This window comes from Triticum dicoccoides, chromosome 6B, assembly GCF_002162155.2.
Source record: "Triticum dicoccoides isolate Atlit2015 ecotype Zavitan chromosome 6B, WEW_v2.0, whole genome shotgun sequence".
NCBI lineage: Eukaryota > Viridiplantae > Streptophyta > Magnoliopsida > Poales > Poaceae > Triticum > Triticum dicoccoides.
Window position 1 is genome coordinate 60,269,659 of NC_041391.1, and position 23,263 is coordinate 60,292,921.

The following is a 23,263-nucleotide window of genomic DNA, read 5'->3' on the forward strand; positions in this document are numbered from 1 at the left end:
GAAAACTACCAGTCGAGCGGTCCGCTGTTTCAAAAAACCCAAATCGTCCGGTCTTCGTCAGTTGATACCGATTATGACAGGTCGGGCCCGCATCTAAACACACCGTTAGTTTGACCGTTAACTTACATGTGGGGCCCACATGCAAGATTCATCTTCCTCTTCTCTTTCTTCTTCCTCTCCCTCTCTGTTCTTCCCTCCCCCTGTGTCTCCCGTCCCGGCCATCTTCCCTCCCGAGCCGGCGACCTCCCTCCCCTCCAGAGCCGGTGACCCCCCTCCCCTCCCAGGGCGGCGACCCTCCCCCCTGAGCCGGCGACTCTCCCCCATCCCCCCGAGCTGGCGACCCTTTCCCCCGAGCCGGAGCTCCTGGTGGTGACGAGGCCGGCCTCGTCCGCGAGTCATGGCGTGGCGATGGCAGCAGGCGAGACATGGGAGGCGCGAGCCATGGCGTGGCGGCGGCGCAGGTGAGGCACGACATGGTGGTTGTTGCGGGCGCGGCTCGCCGCTGCAGCTGATGCCCGGCATGGCGGCCGTTGCGGGTGCAGCTCCCCGGCCTCAGGTGGTGCACGGCGTGGATTCCGCTGCTGTGGGCGCGGCTCGCCGGTCGGAGGAGGCAGCGCTGCCCTGCCGAGAGGGATCGAGCTCCCGGCTGCCACGGGGACCCGATTGCTTTTTCGGAAAATTCACAGGGACTTGATTGCTTTTTCAGAAAACTTATAAGGACCTGATTGCTTTTTACAAAACTTACATGTGGGACCCACATGTAAGTTAACGGTCAAAGTAAACGGTCAAACAAACGATTATCTTACATGTGGGCCCCAACTGTCATAATCGTGATCAACTGAAAATGACTCGGTGATTTGGGTTTTTTGAAACAGCGGACCGCTCGACTGGTAGTTTTTCTGAGAAAAATTAAAAACTGGTAGTTTTTCGGAACCCTAGCCTGTAAACCGGTAGTTTTATGCTATTTACTCTCTGTCCATAGTTGAATTTGTCTTTTCGTAGTTGTTGGCGTTATCGTTGTTGATGTGTAATAAATGTAATTCAGAACTGAGATATTCACGTTCTTTTAAAAGTATTATCTTCAATCAACTGAAAATAAGAGTTTTGTTTTTTCACGAACTTTTGGTGTGTGCTTCCATGGCACATCGAGTTAGCTTCAATTGAATTATACTGTTTTTGCGTCAAATGAAACTATTCACATGCAAAATGCCCGCGAAATTCCTGCCGCTACAAATTACGTACAAACAGGACTCTCGAGCTGAACTGATTCTATCTCTTGTGCATTCGTTGCCGGTCGCTAATGAATCCCTGTAGATTTTGTACAAATGTTCACCAAGTAGAAGAAGAAGTCTAAGGCTGTTCGATTAGCTGTTGTTTACTGTCTCTGTCTGAGGAGGAAGCAGCAGAAGAGGAGGACGAGTCGGAGCGGCTCGCCGGCGCGAGGCCGAGGCGGCAGATCTCGTCGGAGCTCGGGGCGTCCCAGCGGTCGGTCCGCGCCCTGAGCGCCTCCATCTCCGCCACGCACTCTTCGAGTCCCATCCCCGCGACCCTCCGGCGCTCCGCGGCCGCCTCCTGGCCGGCGGCCTTGTCGAACACCTCCTCCCACCCGTGCTCCCACGGCCCGCTCGCGTCGCACAGCTCCAGCGTCCCGTTCCGCCACTCGGTCCAGCTCCACGCCCGGTCCAGCCGCGCCACCGCGCACTCCTCCTCGTCCTCCTCCTCGTCCCCGGGGCCGCAGGCCACGGGGCGGCGGCACGGGCGGCACTTGGCGCCGCTGAGCGGGCCGGGGCTCCCGATCGACGCCACGGGCACGCCGAACCCGGCCGGCGGGAAGTCGTACCGGCGGTCGCTGAGCACGCAGAAGGGCATCCGCCGCTCCCGCGCCGCCACGCCGGCCACCTGCAGCTGCGCCTTGAACGACGCCTCCGAGTTGAGGTCCCTGTACCCGGCCGCGTCGAGGCGGGGCAGCATGGAGACGCGGGACAGCGCGGCCGCCGAGGCCTGCCGGCGCCCGGCGCCGAGCCGGTCGTTGAGGCCGCCGAACGAGGAGCCCTCCGGGACGACGTAGACGGCGTCGGAGCGCGGGAGGGCGTCGGCGGCGGCCAGCGGCGCCGTCCAGTAGCCGTCGACGCGGGTGCGGAGGACCCAGGCGTACGTGAAGTTGCCTCGGGACTCGCGCTCCCGGATGAGGTCCAGGCAGCCCTCCACCAGGCCGAAGTACTGGAGCAGGCCCTGCATGCATGCGTATGATAAAACTAATCAGGTTGCAAATATCTCTGAAGGCAGCGGGGGGAAACACGCTCATATCATTCGAGAGATAAAGTTAATGGAATTAGAAAAACACTCTTGTTCTTTTATTTACGAAAATAGAGCTTCGAATAAAGAGGCACATAGCCTCGCTAGATACGCGCTTAATCTACCTATTGGCCGCCATGTGTGGCTGCTAGATCCTCCATGCCTGAGATGTATTCCTCAGAACATTCTTGAGCAATAAAGTGTGTGTTTATACTAAAAAAAAACTAATCAGGTTGCAGGTTAGCCGTAGTGGATTAAGAGAAAACTACTCCGTTTTTATTTAGTTCGCATATTAGCTTTGGTCAAAGTCAAGCTTTACAAACTTTGACCAAATTTATAAACCAAAATATTAAGATATATAATAACAAATCAACAACATTAGATTTATTGTTGAATGTACTTTCACATCGTATTAATTATCTGTGTCACTGTAGCGCAATCAGTGTAGTGATTCGTGAAGAGCACCCCATGTGGCATATGCCTTGCTTAAGCACTGACATGACAGTGGAACACTGACTGATACCACACGCTAACCCATGTGTGTTATGCGTAACCCACTAGCTTAGGCTAAGCAGCCGTAAGGTAAGATGCCAGTTTGGCTCTTGACGACACTAAAGTGGGGTACGAGTAGGAATGCATGTTCGTTCTGCAAGAAATATGTTGATTAATTTGGTCAAGGATAACCATGATCGATCACTAATTAATCTTTGGATGATCAGTGAGTTGTACATGCATGTTGGGCAGATGGGCAGCCGGATTAAGTAGTGCCACTGCCCCTTTGTCGCCTTTTCTAATCTAATAGTGCCTGGACACACAATGACACAAAGTGCATTTTTTCTGCAAATGTTTGCCTTTTTTTGCACAAGGCACTTGTAATCAAGCTGCTGCTAGTTGTTGTTTTGCTATTGCCTTCAAATTAAATACTTGTACTCAATCAATGGCACTATCCAACAAGGGAGGACTTTTTTTATTAAAAAAAAGAGAGAAGAGAGTAGAAAGGACGCCTTTTGAGTTTTGAGGGTACATGCGCAAAAGAAGCGAGCGCGTGCAACATAAAAACATCGAGGAAATGAAAAGGAGCCCATACATATATCTTTTTTTGAGCATGGAGCCCATACATATATCAGCTTTGCTTTTGTTTTTGTGAAGGTAGGTAGGCCTTTTTTTTAGGCCTTTTTGACAAGACTTATTTTTTTCATTCTGTCAATGGAAAGCGCCATTCCGCGTATATACATCATCAGAATCAAGCCATTGTTGGACTTGGGAGTGGCTCATGCACCAATGACATGCATGCACGTTGTTGTTGAGCACACCACGTCCTCCCCCCGACAATGATCGAACACGTACAATACGTACGTGCTGGTGCTGCTACCCACGACCGACCAAATCGAATTTTTGCCTCTTTCTACCATGCAAGTATACAAGCACTAGGTACGTACGTACATACTAGGTTGCACTTTTTTGTAAAAGGAGGATCATGCGTACGTACTACACCTACTTACTAGAGCTGGGTCGTTCTCTGACAAGTCGTCGCCGTCTGTATATTTATACATGCATATGCATACGTGTCGCTTCTCCAGGGTAAAAAAAAATCATGCATAGTACAACTACTGAACGAATTGACTTTGACTCGCGCAAAAAACCCGGCGGGTCGCGCGCCGTCGTGCTACGTGACAGGTCGCACACACAAAGTTAGTTACTTATAAAAAAAGAAGGCAAACGCGGCACCGTCCGGGGCCGTGAGTGGGCGCCAAACATTGCCACTTGGACGAGTACGTGTTTGGTGCGGGCGCGTTGACGCGGCTGGCGGCTCCATCCGTCCAAACCAAACCATCCATCGACCGATCGGCCTCTACCAATTGGTGGCATGCGTCGACGGCAAACAGGTAAACCCAAAACCGCACCCTTCCTGAGTCCAGAATACGTCACGGTCGGCCTTGAAAAGCAGACAGTGAAACCGAAAATGAAATGGCCCCGGCGCTGTCACAGCGAGCCGAACCAAATCGATCTCCTTCTCCCTTCCTGCAGCCATGCCGGCCGGCATCTTAGCGGTGTCGATTGACACTTCCTCCTTACGTGCTACGTACCACACAGAATTTCTGTGTGGCCGCTGCCGCCACCTATATCCATCCGTCGGTGTCGACGGGTTGCATGCATGGACGGCAAGCGAAATCCCCTTTTCCTAGAATATTATCAGAATTTTTGACAGAAAAATAAATAAATACGGTATTTTTTTGAAAAAAAAAATCAGTACTGGATTAATGACGATGGTCGTCTCAGTTTTCCGGCGGGTGGGCGGGCAGGAAAGCCGGCGGGGCCCCGCGACCCTTTTAGGTCCGACCCACCGGGTTTCAGTTACGACGTGAACGCGCGCGCGGACGTCCGCTGGTTTCGATATTTTAAGCAGGGAAGTTAGATGGGATCACGGGATGAGACGGTAATCTCCTCTCTCTCTTCCATCTGAAGCAATCTATTCCTACATTTATATCAGATCAGAGGGATCCTGTCAGGTTTGGCAGTTGCCATTTTCCTATGATAGTACTGCTAGGAAGAGTCGAGACGTTGAAACCGCGCTTGGACCGAAAAGGAGACTTTTGAAACCGTCGCGGCCCCCTTGCCTCAACTGAATTATATTATTCTCAGAGACACAGGGAAGGAATTAACCGTCTCAATTACGATTCCCATCCAAATCAGGCAGCAGTTACTACTTACTTTGGTTAATCGTCTCCCTCTCACCATGATCATCGAGAGTTCGAGATTGATTCTCTAGTCGTTTTAAATATCTTTTCGATCGATCGATTTATCGATCCAATCTGGTGATGCACGCGAGGTTGCAGCCAAAACCCAACTGATAATTTATTCTGGTGGTAGTTTCTCCTTTTTGTTTGAGAAGGAAGTAATTAGTACTAGGAAGATTCTCTGGACTAGATAGATGCAATGCGCGGCAAGCGAGCTACGAACAATCAAATCAATCAACCAAAACAGTTTGCAGGAAGGCGAAGCAAAAGCGAGAGCGATCGGTCGAGAATAGATTGAGGTTGAGGAGCATGGAAGCAAGCGGTGAGACAAGCCAGGTATAGTAGGATAGTAGTACGGACCTGGATGCCGTTGGGGGAGTTGGCGGCGGTGAGCACGCGGGCGCGGTCGGGGGTCTCCTCCACGGGCTCCGGCCGGAACACCCGCATGGCGGCCAGCCTCGTCCCCGTCTCCGTCTCCTTGCCGACGGCGCGCGCCAGGAGGGAGAACTTGTAGGCGTCGGCGTCCAGCGGGCTGTGCAGGAACACGTCGACCGCGCGGCCGTGGAGCGCCGGGGAGGCCAGCACGTGCCGCGCGATGGACGGGCCCGTCAGCTCGAACCGCCGTGCCCCGCCCACCAGGCACACCGCCACGCGCCCTCGGCGCAGCGGGGAACGACGGTGGTGGGACGCCGCCGGGGGCACGCGCGGCGGGAAGCGCAGGGCGGGCAGGCGGAGCGCCGAGGGGAAGGAGAGCGCGGCCGCGAGGAAGAGCAGCAGCGGGGCCAGCACGAGGACGAGGCGCCGGCGCTGGGCCGCGCGCGGCGAGTCCGGGTGGTGGTGGTACTCGGCCATGCCGGCCGGCTTCATGGCTGGCGAGAAGAAGCTCGAGCGGCTACCGTGCCGGTGGAGCTAGAAGATCATGGCGAGGCGCGGTGGGCGAGAGGGTGGTGGTGGTGGGTGGCGCGGGGCAAAGGCGTGCGTGCTGCTGGTGCGTTGGTGGAGGGTCTCGTCTCGGCTGGTCGCGAGATCGGAAGCCGCGCGCGGGCGGGGGCGGGGGCGGGAGGATGGCCGATGGCGTGAGCGAACTCCTTTGATCGATGGAGCGAGGGGTCGTGGGTCACGGCGGTTTGGTGCTTGGCTTCGCCGCTCGTGCTACATATTACCCCTCCGGGCCGGACTCACGCGCAAGGCGCAACTTCCTCTCCTGCCACGTTTCTGTTTCAAATATTTATGTCAGGCATCTGAAGAAAAATCAGCATCAGTCAATTTTTCAGCCGCTGGATTGAAATCCAACGGCTGGCCTCCTCCTCCTCCTTCTTCTTCTTTCTCTCCCTCCGGCTTCCTCCTCAAATGCCCCCACCCACTATAACTTCTGGCCAGACCACCGGCGCTCCAGTCTCTGCCTCGGAGCTAAGCCTCCTCGTCTCTATTGGCATTTATAAAATCAGGCAACTTGTACATAGCAAACATGGCTTTAAGTTGCAAGCATTGTGAGTGTTTGATTTTCGTACCGATGTCTAATATTGTGGGCTCTTTTCCCTGAGAAGGTAAGACAAGTTTGATTTTTTGAAAATGCTAAAAAAACTGATGTCGGATTTTTAAGCGTGACAAATCGAGACGTTTTTATGGCAAATTACGTGTCGTGAACCTAGCAATTCCCTTCAGTGAGCATGCAAATCCTGGCACGTTCAGTCTTTTCGCGAGGATTTGTCATGCTTGCTGAAGAGAATTGCCATGCTCATGACACATAATTTGCCTTTAGAAACTTTTGAGTTGCTATGTTTAAAATCTGACACCAGATTTGTAGTGGGGTCCTTGATTTTCTCTCCCTCGTACTTAAGCTAATAGAAATTCTGTTAGCATGTTTACACACCCCATGGGAAATGTGGTTACTGAACAAAAAATACCAAAAACAATCTAGATTAAAATGCTTTGATTAAACTAAATTAGCTCGCCTTTCGACATTAACAACACACTAAGCAGAGGTTGCAGGCTATTCCGTTCTCTTCCCATCTCAAAGTAACCAGATTGATTCCCAATCCTATTTTTAATTTCAGGACCTGATTATCCCTGGGTAAAATTTATGAATTCAAAATTTGTTCAAAACTTTCGAGCGGTGACCACAAATCTTTCATAACCAAAACTTTGATGTAAACTCTGCCAGGACCATGCGAAACAAATCATCATGCAAAACAAAAAGATAAACAAAAAAAATTATGTTTAGATTATAAAGCACATATTTACTGTCATAATGCTTAAACCGACAATATAGGTATGTGCCTGTGATTGATTTGTTTAGCTGAGTAATGAAAGATAAGAAATTAATTGCCATTTGTTTGTTTACAGATCATGAATTTATTGCTAATTATTAGGTTATTAAAAATGTCTGATCAATACCAGGTTTTACCATAAATAATAATTTGTTTGCGGACCGCGAATTTTTTGTTATACCGTAGATTGATCTGGTTTATTGGGTAATCAAAGATCGGTTTCATGGAAATCTGAAAAGAATGGAGAACGGAAAAAAATGGGAGGAGGATGGAAAGATGGACGAAGAGGTGGTGTGGAGAAAAGCTAGCGTAAGATAAACCTTATGTTTTTCAAAGTAGTATAAGAGATAGAGAAGTAGAGATTAGTTATACTATAGTCAATCTCTGACTCCCATTGTCGGTGTCAAAACCGGCGGATCTCGGGTAGGGGGTCCCGAACTGTGTGTCTAGGCGGATGGTAACAGGAGACAAGGGACACGATGTTTTACCTAGGTTCGGGCCCTCTTGATGGAGGTAAAACCCTACGTCGTGCTTGATTAATATTGATGATGTGTGTTACAAGAGTATATCTACCACAAGATCAAGGAGGCTAAACCCTAGAAACTAGCCTATGGTATGATTGTTGTTCGTCCTACGGACTAAAGCCATCCGGTTTATATAGACACCGGAGAGGGCTAGGGTTACACAGAGTCGGTTACAATGGTAGGAGATCTACATATCCGTATCGCCAAGCTTGCCTTCCACGCCAAGGAAAGTCCCATCCGGACATGGGACGAAGTCTTCAATCTTGTATCTTCATAGTCTTGGAGTCCGGCCGATGATGATAGTTCGGCTATCCGGACACCCCCTAGTCCGGGACTCCCTCAGTAGCCCCCGAACCAGGTTTCAATGACGATGAATCCGACGCGTATGTTGTCTTCGGCGTTTGCAAGGCGGGTTCTCCTTCATGTTTCATGTGTTCGCCGGATAGTGTCCGGTTGCTTCATAAATGTTGCGCTCCTTGGCTTCTACGTCCAATAATGGCCTTCTTCCACGTGTCGTACGAATGCGAAAAGCCAGGGTACTCTTACGTTTTACCCCCTAGCTGCGCGAATAAGCTGCCTATAAGAGAGGCGAGGATCCTAGATCCAAATCACACCATCCTCCTTCTGCAAGTACTCATCGAGGCGCATCTGACAAAAAATCCATTCCAACATGGACAGTGGACGCGGCTCCTCTTCTCGCGCTCCCAGTCCTCAGCCAGGAGATTGGAGGAGGTGCTCAGTCCCGCATAGCGAGTTAGTGACGCTCCAAACAGAGGGATACCTTCCCCCGGCCTTTATGGTTCCGGTTCGAGCCGGACTGGCCACCTACAAGGGTGGGAAGCAGGCGGAGAGCGTCCCCAATCCCTCCAAAGGAGAGCAGGTATGTTTCGTCCCCTACTTAATAAGGGGACTCGGATTTCCTATACATCCGTTTCTCCGGGGGCTCCTGGAGTTCTATGGACTCCAACTTCACCACCTCACGCCTGCCTCCGTTTTGCACATCACGGGCTTTGTAGCTCTTTGCGAGCTGTTCTTGGGCATCAAGCCCCATTTTGCGCTGTGGAAGAGGCTGTTTTGCCTCGTACCCCGTTCTCACGAGGGGTCGATATATCAAGTGGGCGGAGCCGAAATATGGCGCATCGCCGGGACCGGATATCTATCCGAAACCCCGAAGAAGGCATCCGAAGACTGGCATTCGGAGTGGTTCTATATGGAAGACGCCCCGCTGCCGGATCCAGTTCGGATCGGCCTCCCAGAGTTTAGCAACGCTCCTCTGAAGAAACTCCTGAGTTGGCGCCCGCGGAGCCCTCAACGGGAAGATGATAGGAGCATCCACTATCTGATGGGCCAGATACGGCTACTAGCCCATTCCGGATTAACCATGATTGGAGTCATGGCCACATGCATTATGCGAGGGGTGCGGCCGCTCCAATATAGGGGCCACCCCATGTGGGATTTTAACGGGGAGAATGACGCCACCCGTCATGGCCGCACGGGGCCGGGATCGGCCGCCGATCTGGTGAAGATCCTGTCCGGCTTGTACAAGGGGGAGAAGGAGGACTTCCTCCGCCCGAATCCATTGAATGGATTCTCCATGAATAACCCTCGGAGCTGGGTAAGCGGACGCTTATATATCTGATTCGTGCTTTCAAAGGTAAGTGTCTTACTTTATGATTTCGACGCAGGAAATACGCCGGGATGTGGCGGGCATAAAAAGCCCAACTCCACAACCCGAGGATCCGGGAAGATCCCTTGATCCGGCCTCCGAAGAGGATCCGGATGTAAAGGTGGATTTGATTGACGGGGTGTTCCACCAGCTCAGCATAGATAATGCTTTAGTCGCCATTACGGCTGACTACCCCGGTTTGTGTCCGGCTTCCCAGGTGAGTACGACCGAAGTCCTGACACTGTTACTTTTTAATGCTTATTTCTGACCACCGTGCACCAATGGTGCTTGGCAGGAGGTGCCTTTACGGCAGGAAGCCGAGCCCATGGCGACTGACCAAACGAGGTCAGTGCAGCCTAGCAGGCAGAAGAGGAGTGCGGCATGAATCGAAACGTCGCCGCAAAGTTATGGTGCACCATTGTCTTTTAAGGGAAAGACTCCTGTGAGGCATACTAATGCTCATGATTCTTCCAGGAGAAAGAGCGCTCGCCGGACTGAGTCCGGAGAGGGTGCCCACCAAGCCTCCGCCAGCCAGGCTCCAACGCCTGGTCCGGAGGGGGAGGTGTTGGGGATATTACCACTGGGCGTGAACCGGCCTACCTGGGCCGGGTTAGCTTCATTAGTAGTTTAAAGTTGATTAAGCAGATGAAGGCCCAAGGCCTGTAGTCGGTTTAGAACCTGTAGCCGTAAACCGGCTTGATATGTAAACTTGCACTATAAGTTAGGAATAGAGAGAGACCAACCGGGATACGAGTATGAACCGGTGTGGGACTCTGTGGACCAACGAGCGTCACCCGTGTATATAAGGGGACGACCCGGCGGCAGTTCAAGGACAGACAACAACAACTCGAGCCTAGGCGAAGCTTGTTTGCTCCCTAGCCATCGAAACCACATCAATTCCATCACAACTAGACGTAGGCTTTTACCTTCCTTGAAGGGGCTGAACTAGTATAAACCCTTGTGTCTTTGTATCCTCTTTAACCCCTTCAAGTTAACCCGTAGCGATGGCTCCACGACTAAGTCCTTTCACAAGGACATCTGCCGTGACAAATCCACGACAGTTGGCGCCCACTGTGGGGCTATCGCACGACGGTTTGATGATCTTGGAGGGCAAGCTCAAAGGACTCGAAGGCTATGTTGTGGGCCGGATGACCAAGAGTCGTCGCGGCAAGCTCTACATCGACGATGCAGGATGGGGCCCCAAAGCCGGCTCGATCGAGTACGGGTACCAGGTCCCCTTTGGTGGCATACACGTTTTTATCGGCAAGATTGGTGAGCCTGGGCCTGAGCCGGACATCCGCACCGACCTCGTCGAGACGGCTCAGCGTGCGAGATCTACCCAGGTTAAACCGGCCGTGAAGCGTGCCTTCATGGGAGTCATCCATGGAGGAGAGCATGAGGACGAGTCAGAATACGGTAGCGAGACCGTCGTCTATTCTAGCGACGAGTCCTCAACCGGAGAGACCGAATCATTGTACCAGTTGCAAGACGACCAGATTAGGGGCTGTTCCGGTGGCGACAGTATTCCGGACCCCCCAGATCAGATCAACCGGGTTGGAATATTCATGGCCGGCATGCAGGCGGCGAATCACTCTTCGACCGCAGCAGCAATGCTCTCCGGATCAGCAGCGGCAGCGACAGCAAGGGCAGGAGGCCTTGTGCACCCACCGGTTCAAGTTCTGTCTGACCTGTTTGACGCACTAGCGGTACTTATGGAAGAGGCCAATCCGGCGGATCAGGAGGCCCATGATGCGGAGATTGCAAAGGTGAGAGAGCAGATCGTACAGGCCAAAGCCGACCTGGCAGCAGAGAAGGACAGGAAGGCTGCAAAGCGGGCCGCTTTGGACGTCCAGGCCTATAAGCTCATGCTCGACCAGAACGCATCACAGGAGGTCTTGAAGCAGAAGCACAGATCACGCCTGCCGTTAGGGTTCGACCCTCGAAGTCTCTTTCACACTCCGGGAGCTGGAACCAGTAATCCACCGGGGCACCTGGAGGTAAACCGGGTCGAGGCACCAGGGCCAGGAGCAACGGTCCAACCCCGCCTGATGGAGCCTCCTCGGCAGAACATTGCGATTCCTCCGCCGGTCCAAACACCTCCGGGTCATTATTCTAATCCTATGGACAATCTTGTCGCAGCTGTTGCGCGATTAGAAGCTATCCCGGTCGAAGGAGACTCTCCACAAGCAATAGAGACGCGCCGGGTTAAGGAACTTCTCCGGACCGCTTTGATTCAACAGGAGGCATATTCATACAGCCGCGATCGAATTCATTCCACACCTCGTCCAAGCCGGAGCTATAGTAGGTGCCTGGATGAACCGGCCATATCAAGCAATGCGCGGGGCCGTGAAGCGTCCCGTGGCAATAACCCGGCCGGTGGTGTTCACGATGCTCAGGATGTAGCAGACCAGGCCCGGGCACGAAGGGAGGCCGAGTTAGCAGCACAGAACGAGGCGGATCAGCTTACACCGGGTCCTACCACCTCTGCCGGGCCAGGGGTCGCATCTAGCTTGGGAGTGCCCTGTTTAGTCCCCGCTTTACGCAATGTACGCCTGCCCAAGGACTTCAAGGGTCCGCGCAAGGTGCCAAATTACACCGCTGATTTATCTCCAGAAGCGTGGGTGGAGAGTTATGAGATGGCAATGGAAATGCTGGATGTGGATGAGACCGCGTGTGCAAAGTACTTCACCATGATGCTTGAAGGCACAACCCGTACTTGGTTGAAGAGCCTGCCGCCTAATTCTATCAGTTCATGGGCCCAGTTGCAGACCCGGTTTATCCAGAATTTCAAAGATACGTGTAAGCAGCCTAAGTCCATAGTAGACTTGGTGGCTTGTGTTCAGGAGGACGGAGAGTCAACAACCCATTGGGTACGCCGCGTTTCTGAAGTCTTGCACTCGTCTGACAGGATCAATGCTGACTCTGCGATCTTAACCCTGGAGGGTAACTGCCGGTTTAAGCCTCTAAAGTTGAAGTTGGGGCGTATAAAGCGGTTCTGTAATGACATGGGAACTCTCATGGCCGCTTTAGTGAAGTATGCTGATTCTGATAGTACCAAGGATCCCGAGACTGACGATGACGAAGCAGGGAAGGGAAAAAAGAATAGCAACTCTAAGGGGCATCAATACAAACCGGCGGGCCATGGAAACGGAGGCAAGCGTAAAGCGGATGGCAGCATGGACTTTGTGGCTAACACTAATGCGCAGGACAAGGGTCAGCGGCGCAGAGGTAAAGCGGCGAATCATAATGGGGCTCCAAATCCTAACCCGGATCGCTTAAACTATTTGCTGAATCAGCCTTGCCCAAAACACGAGACGAAGGAGGCGCCGGCTAACCACCTTTGGAAGGATTGTTGCATTATGCAGGAATTTAAAAACTCTAATGCCTTCCGGTATGACCGTGGGTCAGGTGGTGGCTCAGGATCCGGTTTCCATGGGCCGGGTCATGATGGAGCTTCCGGTTCAGGTTTCAATCAGGGCGGTAATAATAACCAGGATAATCAGAGCGGTTAAGGGGGTTACAACCAACAGCAGCAGCAGCGGTCGGGTTATCAGAGCCAGCCAAAACAGTTGAACAATGGGTAGTATCACATTTTCACAACTAGCTTGGATAAGCGCGACCGGAAACTTCACAAGTGGGCGGTGAACTCTGTTGAACCGGCCGTACCACGTTACTTACGCTGGTCGGAGCAGCCTATCGTGTGGAGCAGGGAGGATCACCCCCCCTGGTTGACAATCCGGGCCAGTTGGCATTAGTGGTAGACCCTCAGGTGGGAGGTTATAAATTTACCAAGGTACTCATGGATGGAGGGAGCAGTATTAACATCCTGTACTATGAAACATTCCGCCGCATGGGGCTAACCGACAAAGATCTCAGACCGTCTAATACGGTGTTCCATGGTGTGGTGCCTGGCAAATCAGCGTATCCTGTTGGTAAGATAGCCTTGGAGGTGGCTTTTGGGGACGAGCATGATTCCCGATCTGAAACACTAACCTTTGAGGTAGTGAAAATTCGGAGCCCGTATCACGCCTTGTTTGGGCGGCCGGCTTATGCCAAATTCATGGCACGGCCTTGTTATATCTATTTGCAGCTCAAGATGCCGGGTTACAAAGGGACAATAACGGTTCATGGGAGCCGCAAGATTGCTTTGGAATGTGAGGAAGGTGATGCGGCCTATGCAGAGTCGGTTTGTGCCACGGAGGAGTTGAAATATTATAGGGACAATGTTGATCCGGCGGACATGACCCCTTTGAAGAGGCCGACTACGGAGCATGATTCAGATCTGAAGTTCAAATCGGCGGCTGAGACCAAGCTTGTTGACTTCGTGCCCGGCGATTCGTCCAAGCAGTTCACTGTCAGTGCTAACTTGGACCCTAAATAGGAAAGCGCGCTCATCGAGGTCATCCGTGAGAATCGGGACATTTTTGCATGGAAGCCTTCTGACATGCCAGGTATACCGAGGGAACTCGCTGAGCACACTCTTAATGTTGATCCCAAGTATAAACCGGTAAAATAGTTTCTCCGCCGGTTTAACGAAGAAAGGCGCAAAGCTATTGGAGAAGAAGTGGCCAGGCTCTTAGCAGCTGGTTTTATCATTGAAGTGTTCCATCCCGAATGGCTCGCTAATCCGGTGCTGGTTCTTAAGAAAAATGGCACTTGGCGTATGTGTGTGGATTACACGGATCTTAACAAGGCTTGTCCAGCGGATCCTTTTGCCCTCCCCCGCATTGACCAGATTATTGACGCCACGGCGGGTTGTGAGCGTTTGAGTTTTTTGGATGCGTATTCTGGGTATCATCAGATCAAAATGGCGGTTAAGGACCAGGAGAAGACGGCGTTTATTACTCCCTTTGGAGCCTTCTGCTATGTATCTATGCCTTTTGGGCTCAAGAGCGCCCAAGCCACTTATCAATGGTGTGTACAGAATTGCCTGCATAAACAGATCGGCCGCAATGTGCACGCCTATGTGGATGATATTGTAGTCAAGTCAAGGCAGAAGGAGACGCTGGTTGATGATTTGAGGGAAACCTTTGACAACTTGCGGGTTTATAAGATGATGCTTAACCCTGCCAAATGTGTCTTTGGTGTTCCGGCAGGCAAGTTATTGGGCTTTCTTGTGTCCAACAGAGGAATTGAGGCTAATCCGGAGAAGATTACGGCTATCACCTCCCTGGCTAAACCGAAGTGTATCAATGATGTTCAGCGTTTGGCGGGTCGGATTGCCGCACTGAGCCGGTTTATCAGCCGCCTCGGAGAGAAGGCCATCCCTTTATACCAGATGTTGAGAAAGACAGATCAATTCATCTGGAGTCCGGCTGCTGATGAAGCGTTGGAGGACTTGAAGCGGCAATTAGCCAATCCGCCCGTTCTTGCAGCTCCGGTCGACAAGGAGTCGTTATTGTTATACGTAGCGGCCAATGCTCGTGCAGTTAGCGTGGCTATTGTGGTAGAACGCAAGGAGGCAGGCAAGGAGTATCCGGTTCAGCGGCCGGTTTACTATATCAGCGAGGTGCTTATTGAATCCAAGCAAAGGTATCCGCATTGGCAGAAGCTGGTATATGGAGTTTTCATGGCAAGCCGGAAGTTGAAGCAGTATTTCCAAGGGCACCCCATCACAGTGGTCAGTTCAGCTCCCTTGGGCGATATCATACAGAACCGGGAGGCGACTGGCCGGATTGCCAAGTGGGCCATAGAACTTGGGCCGCATGGATTGAAGTACGTGCCTCGGACGGCGGTGAAGTCTCAAGCACTTGTTGATTTCATCAATGATTGGACGGAGTTGCAAGCACCAGAGGAGAAGCTGGATCACACATATTGGACTATCCATTTTGATGGATCCAGGCAATTGGAAGGCTCAGGGGCTGGAGTCGTATTAACTTCCCCACGAGGTGATAAGTTTTGTTATGTTCTCCGCTTAATGTTCCCTTGTACTAATAATGCAGCTGAGTATGAAGCTTTGCTCCATGGTCTCCGGATGGCTAAAGAGATGAATCTAAGTCGGCTTAAGTGCTTCGGTGACTCGGACCTCGTGGCTCAACAGGTATCTGGCACTTGGGATTCTAAGGACCCGCTTATGGCTGCATATCGTCGTGAGGTGGATATTGTTGCGGGTCACTTCAAGGGTTATCAGGTGGAGCACGTGGATCGTCAAAAAAATGAAGCGGCGGACGCTTTAAGCCGGTTGGGCTCTCAGCATAAACCGGTCCCGCATAATGTCTTTCTTGATGTGTTGCACAACCCGTCAGTCAAGCTCCCGGGTGAAGCGGATTTGGCTATTCCTGATCCGGAGGCTCAATTGGTGGCAGCCCTGCATATTATACCGGATTGGACAGTTCCTTATCTTGCGTACATGAACCGGGGAGAGTTGCCAGAGGATGAGACTCTAGCCAGGCAGATAGTCCGGCGATCCAAATCTATGACAATTATCAATGGCGAATTGCATCATTGCAGTGTATCAGGGGCGTTTCAACGCTGCATCTCTCCTGAGGAAGGCTGTGAAATTTTACGCGAAATCCATGAAGGGGATTGTGGTCACCACACCGGTTCAAAGTCTCTGGTGGCTAAGGCGTTTCATCACGGGTTTTACTGGTTGACAGCTCATGCTGATGCGGAGGGCTTGGTTAAACGGTGTGATGGCTGTCAGAAATTTTCAAGGCGTGCTCATGTGCCGGCTCAAGAATTGAGGATGATTCCAATTACTTGGCCGTTTGCAACATGGGGGCTGGATATGGTCGGACCTTTTAAAAGATCCAAGGATAAGAAAACCCACCTTTTGGTGGCAGTTGAAAAGTTTACCAAGTGGGTTGAAGCGGAGCCTGTCAGCAAGTGTGATGCAGCTACAGCGATGCAGTTCATTAAAAAGGTGATTTTCCGGTTTGGCTTTCCACACAGTATCATTACTGACAATGGTACCAATTTATCCAAGGGTGCTATGAAGGAATTCTGTGAACGTTAGCACATCAGACTTGACGTATCATCAGTGGCTCACCCCCAGTCCAATGGGCAGGCAGAACGAGCTAATCAAGAGATCTTGCGAGGCATCAAACCCCGGCTTATGGTTCCATTGCAAAGAACACCGGGATGTTGGGTTGAAGAGCTACCATCTGTGCTATGGAGTATCAACACTACGCCCAACCGATCTACAGGATACACACCGTTTTTTATGGTCTACGGAGCAGAGGCGGTTCTCCCTAGTGATATCCGGCACGATTCGCCTCGTGTGGCGGCTTATGTTGAAGCGAACAATGAGACAGCACGGCAAGATGCTTTGGACCTATTAGATGAGGAGCGTGACATAGCGGCTGCCCGCTCGGCGATTTATCAACAAGATCTTCGTCGCTATCACAGTCGTCGGGTCAGAACCAGAACTTTTCAAGAAGGAGATTTGGTGCTTCGGCTCATCCAAGATCAGACGGATATGCACAAGTTATCCCCACCTTGGGAGGGACCTTTCGTGGTCAGCAAGAATCTGCACAACGGGTCGTACTATCTGGTTGATATTCGAGAGCATAAAAACTCGCGCACATCAGAGGAGGAGACCAACAGGCCGTGGAATATAGCTCATCTTCGGCCTTACTACACTTGAGCCATCGACTCTATCTATGTACATATTATGGCAGTGTATATATTATCATTGATATAATAAAACCGAAGCCTCGGCTAAAGCGTGGTCTCTGTCCTTTCATATCATGTGTGGTTACATGGAGTGGTTCTGTTTTAAAGCGGCCTCCGGTTTACCCCTTGAAATTTGCTTTTCAAAAAAGCTTTGTGATATCACTTGGGGCCTTGGTCGTGTTCGAACCAATGCGACACCTTTTGATAGGCGAAAGCCACCAAATCACTTGGGGACATGGTCAAGTCTGAACCAGTCACGCCTCTTGATCGGCCTAAGGCCACAGAATCACTTGGGGGCTTGGTCGAACCTGAACCATTGCCACGCCTTTTGATCGGCATAAATGCCACGGTTTCATTTGGGGACCTGGCTGACTTGAACCATTGTCACTCCTATTGGGGGCTTGGTCATGTCCGACCATGGTAACACCATCTGATCAGCTCAGTAAAGCATGTTTTTGCAGACGGTTTTTATCATTGCCTTTGCTTCCATATTTCTTTTATGGCTATTCTTCAATTTTTGTTGTGTTTCCTTTAAACCAACAACACTTTTTTACCGGTTCAGCTGACGGAAATTGGTTCATTTGTAATCCGGAGAAATATGCCCGGTTTAACTTTCCTGTTAACATCATGAAGTAGCAGGGGGGCTCATAATGACCCAGCACGGTTTACATGGGAGTTGTTTTCTCCCCTTTGATGGTAACGGTTTATAAATACTCCGTTTCAAGCCTGGCTAAACCAACTTCATGCCCAACGATGGCAGGTATTTTGTATCACATATTTGATTATACGTCTTACATACATTGATGATATATATATATATATATAAAGGTCATAAACCGGTTGGCGGTATAGCCGCCACCGAAGTTCAAGATTTTCTGATTGCAGGAAATATAAATTAAGGGTTTCAAGCAAAAGCATCAGTACTTATGCACAAAGGCATATTCAAGGCAGAAGTATTGACTATCCTATTACAAGGCAACGCGGTGCCCAAATAAGATCATTGTTGTTCCGGCGGATCATAATAAAGCAGCTATTTAAACTGGCTTCCGGTTCAAGCCTGTTCATCGCCCCGGTCTGATGATTGTGGGTCGTCCCGCGCCGTTTCAGCTTCCTCATCTCTATCCATTGGCTGGAAATCAACAGTAGTCCAGTCGATTCCCATTAAAGCTTGAAAGACAGCCTCTTCATGGATCAAAGAAGACGGTTCAATATCAGGAGCGTAAGTATGCTTACGGATTGGAGGAATCAGATTCTCTGCTTTAGGAGTTGGTGCAGGCACTCGTTTGTTCTGATCATTGTACTGAGCTTGATAATGCGACAAGTCTGCCTCTTCAGCCAATTGACAAGCCAGAGGGCATACTGCATGGTTTATCGCCCTCAAATCATCTTCATTGAACTCTGAGCCATCTTCCTTCAAGCTGGGATAGCCTTGAGCTGCCTCAACAGGATCGAAATCCGGCAACCATGCTTTTGCCCGGATCAAGGCATTAATGGCTCCGGTTCGAGCAGCAGATTTTTTCAGTTCTTCAATCCGAGCAGGAAGCATTGACAACCTATTAAGAGTGTCTTGGATTAAAGTGGGTGCCGGATTGTTATGAGATGCAGTGGTGATGATCCGCTCCGCTCCGGTATACAGCTGTTCAATTAAACTGTAGGCAGCCTTCAACTTCTTCCGAACATCTGACCCTAAGTGACCAATGCATGTACCTACAACAATACAGGAAAGATCACAAACCGGATCTATTATAAGCAGGCCAGAGTTGTCAAGGAAACCAAAAAGAGCTTACCAAAGATAGCAGCGGTCATGGAATGTACTTGCCGCTTTACGGCGGTCAGCTCATCTACCACCGGTTTAAGGGTAGCTTCAGCGTTTTCAGCTCTTTTTATTAAAGCGGCCTTCTCAGTGGCCCAATCAGTCCGCTCCTTCTTGAAGCCCTCCTTCAGCTGTTCTGTGATGCTCAATGCGCTGGTTAATTCTTCCCTTGTCTTGTCGGTTTCAGCTTGTTGGGTTTTCAAAATTTCCTGCAGATCAGTAATCCGGTCCTCTTTGATCCTCACTTCAGCCTGCATAAAGACAGTGCTTGGCTTTAAACAAACGGTACAAGAATTTGAAGTACCAACCACATAACAAGTTATACGCTTGATACTTGGGGGCTAATGCACCTTCAATTTTCATCTATTACTAAATCGCAAAGTCCCAAGCTCAATACAGGTATTCAACTTGGCACTTGGGGGCTAATGGCTATTTGCTCAGTTATGTTTTGATATTAGAATCTTTATTGGAGTCCCGGTTTAACTATACTAAGTTGAACCAGCCCTTGGGGGCTACATTAATGGATTTCAAAGTATTGAGGACTATATTCAAGTCCCGGCTTGAAGAAGGTTACAAACCGGCCCTTGGGGGCTAGGAGGATTAATACAGTGGCAGTAATTAAAGAAAGAAGAAGCACAAGGAAGTTACCTCAAATTTATCTCTCATCATCTTTACCATGCCAGCTTCACAGTCACGACTAGTATATAGCCGGTTCAAGTAACCAGAATGAAGATCTTGGGCACTCAGAGCAGCATATGTTTCCAGATCAACATCCCATTTGCCTTTGTTCATGGTAGAAAAATCTTATTTCACAGTATGCTTGGCCAAAGCGACAGGATTCCCTGGTTCAAAGCGACCTACGCCGGTAATTACAACGTCATCATCCTTGGACTCGCCAGTTTGCGTTGGCGCGGTCGGTTTATCGGCAGGCTTTGAAGGACTGCGGGATCTATCAATCCGGACGGAGCTGGCAGGCTGGTCAACAGGGACTGAGGTATTGATATGCCTTTTCTCCGGAATAGCATCATCTTGCAAGGGAGGATCATTGGGAATATCCTCATAAATGAACGTTTCAAGATCTGGTGCTTTATCCTGTTCAGGGGCGACATCTTCCTCGGCCACTTTATCCAGGCGGGCTTTCTTGCTCGGTTTAGGTTTAGCCCTGAAAGAGAAACAAAGAGTCAAGGAACAACATAAGTTATAACGTGGTATACCAGAAGCATATGTTCAGTCTAGCTTACCCAAGAACCATTTTCAGTGGTGGCAGCTGAGTGGCCGACGATTCACCAGAGGAAGAATGGGAAGTAACCTGATAATCGGAGTCGGACGGATTAAGAGGTTGACGGATGAAACCCGCTTTAGAATATAAATTAATAAAAAGGTCGGAGACCTCGGAGCGGCGTTTTCGAACCGGACTGTTTGGTAAACCGGCGGAGGTAACTACTTGGCCGCTGTGCCGGGTTGTGCGGCGAGCTTCATGTTGCTGAGTCTTCATAAGAAATTTGGGATCCAAGTAAGCAAGAGGATGAGAAAATTTAACTTTCCGGTTTGCCTGGCGAAATTTTGGCAAAGGCAAAGGATCTGAATCGGAAGAGAGAATTGTTACCTCAGCGAGATCAGCATTACTGGCTTCAGCGTCGTCCTGACAAGTATCATCATCAATAAGGCGTGTAAAAAGTAAGCCTAGTGAATCGAGTTCTACCTCAAGGTCCGAGTTACCCACATCATCATCAACAGCCGGATCAGATGAAGCAGTGGTTTTCCTCTTTTTAGCAGGCTTCTTGATGACCTTGGTCTTTGGCCGGATTGACCGTTCTGCTTTCTCCGGTTTGTCTTGTGGAAACTTCTTGCTCCAAAACGGATTATCACCCTGGTTAAGCAGCAATTGATGTCAGACAAAGATAGCAATAACAGGTTCAGTAAAAGTACAATCAAAATCTTACAGCTGGCGGTTTGTTGGTAGCACAGAAAGGGAGCAGGCCGGTTTGAGCGCAGAGGTGCTCCGGTTCGTTCAGCATTTTCTTCACAGCCTCTGTGACTTCATCATCGGAGAGCTAGATGTTGGTGTGTCGGAGTGGGTCATCAACGCTACCAGTATACTTGCACATTAAACCGGAGCGCCGACTGAGAGGCAGTATGCTCCATGATATCCAACATCGTGCGGGATCTACTCCTGTTAAATCGTTGGCCATGAAGGCTCGGAGCTTGGATAATTGCGGAGCGTATTTACTTCTCTCCTTGGCACTTAACCTTTGTGGGAAGGGGTGTGTATTGCTGAGCCGCTCCGGACGAAAGCCAGGCAAAGGATTTTCATCATCAGGGGAAGTATCTTTGCAGTAAAACCATGTTGCATTCCACTCCTTGGGGTGACTGTGTAGTCTGGCATGGGGATAAGTGTTTTCTTTCCTTTTCTGAATTGCCATACCGCCCAATTCGGTATTGGGACCATCAGTGAATTCTGTGCGGCGGTTTAAGTGGAAGCAGTCTCTTAACAATTCAACTGTGGGTTTCTCTTGAAGGTATACCTCACAGAGCACTTGGAAGTGACATAAGTTGGTAACAGAATTGGGGCCAGTATCTTGCGGGCGGAGTTGAAATTGGCTAACACATCCCGGTAAAATTTAGAGCCGGGCGGTTTGAAGCCCCGGGCTAAGTGATCCGCAAAGATCACAACCTCTCCCTCTTGAGGTGTGGGAGGACATTCATTACCAGGAACCCTCCAGTGGATAGTCTCTTTGCTGTCTAAAGCGCCGATCGAGACTAAATCATCCAACTGAGTTTCTGTGACACGAGAAGGAACCCAGTTGCACTCATATACTTGTTTGGCCATGGTGAGATCTACAAGAAATAGGTGATTCCGGTTCAAGAACATGTTGGATAAAAGAAGGCGATGGTATGAACAATGCTAAACCGGAGGCAGTATATTTAAACCGGATTTTTATGAAGTGGCATCATATGGCTAAAGAGTTCCGGCGGTTCAACAAGGGGACTAATGGTATATACCGGTTTATTAACTTTTTCTATATTAAGTTAAACCGCCTGATCTAAACATTGAAAGCAATTGAGGTTGCGGATGGCTAAGTATGCAGAAACAGGTTTCACAAGGTCTTATTGCAGCAATGGATCTGAAGCAAGTTCAGAAAAACAGAAAATATTCAAAAGGTTAAAGCAGAACGGAAGTAAACCAATGGGCAGGAATGTGGATGAGATCTATAGACTTGAGCGTAAAACTACAGGCGGATACTAAAAAGCTACTGCTAGTCAGAGCAGGGTTTCACAGATATGTCCAGGAGTCTGGGTACGAGTATGAACAAGTGATGAACACGGCAAGAACACGAAACCCTAGAATAGATCTATGTTAAGAAGAATAGAAGGCTTACCAGAGTCTAGGAAGACGCGGAAGGCTACCGCGGTGCTCTGGTGCGTTTAGGTTGATGCAGCGGCCCAAGACGGTGCAGAGGTCAACGGCGGCGGCGGAGCTCCGAGGCTGGCGACGCGAGGAAGACGAAGAGAAAGAGACGAAGGGGAGAAAAGGAAATGACCCTTCGGTCCTATTTATAAAGCAGGGGATGTGTGCCAGGCGCGCAAATCCAGGAGCCACAAGATTCGGAAGTGGAGCTGCTGCCTTGGGTATCGCAGATCTATTAATAAAAGAAGGCGTCATAAATGTTAACTTCATGATGACGTCATGCCGGTTTACAGCAACCAGAGATGATGACGACATGGCGGTTCACCAACTACTAGAAGATGTCGAAGACAAAGATTTTTGTGAAGGATTGACATGAACCAGTTCAAATCAATCTGGGGCCTAATGTTGGGGATATTACCACTGGGCGTGAACCGGCCTACCTGGGCCGGGTTAGCTTCATTAGTAGTTTAAAGGTGATTAAGCAGATGAAGGCCCAAGGCCTGTAGTCGGTTTAGAACCTGTAGCCATAAACCGGCTTGATATGTAAACTTGCACTGTAAGTTAGGAATAGAGAGAGACCAACCGGGATACGAGTATGAACCGGTGTGGGACTCTGTGGACCGACGGGTGTCACCCGTGTATATAAGGGGACGACCCGGCGGCGGTTCAAGGACAGACAACAACAACTCGAGCCTAGGCGAAGCTTGTTTGCTCCCTAGCCATCGAAACCACATAAATTCCATCACAACTAGACGTAGGCTTTTACCTTCCTTGAAGGGGCTGAACTAGTATAAACCCTTGTGTCTTTGGGTCCGCTTTAACCCCTTCAAGTTAACCCGTAGCGATGGCTCCACGACTAAGTCCTTTCACAAGGACATCTGCCGTGACAAATCCACGACAGGAGGCGAGCGCAAGGCGCGAGCCGGATGCTCCT

The 23,263-nt window shown here is 50.3% G+C and overlaps 1 protein-coding gene across 1 annotated transcript; it reads right to left on the reverse strand.

Moving 5' to 3' along the window:
• Positions 1–1,150: 1,150 nt before the first annotated feature.
• LOC119325006 lies at positions 1,151–6,207 on the reverse strand. The gene is made up of 2 exons (XM_037598766.1): positions 5,394–6,207; positions 1,151–2,232 (listed from the first exon to the last, which is right to left on the reverse strand). The coding sequence occupies exons 1-2, from the start codon at positions 5,898–5,900 to the stop codon at positions 1,351–1,353; spliced, it is 1,389 nt and encodes a 462-aa protein (XP_037454663.1). The 5' UTR covers positions 5,901–6,207; the 3' UTR covers positions 1,151–1,350.
• Between the last annotated feature and the right edge of the window lie 17,056 nt (positions 6,208–23,263).

Excerpts from the sequence above, each read along its gene's own strand:
- LOC119325006 (XM_037598766.1), bottom strand. The coding sequence starts at position 5,900 with ATGAAGCCGGCCGGCATGGCCGAGTACCACCACCACCCGGACTCGCCG. Across the intron at positions 2,233-5,393 it reads ACTCCCCCAACGGCATCCAG|GGCCTGCTCCAGTACTTCGG; the intron begins GTCCGTACTACT and ends GCATGCATGCAG.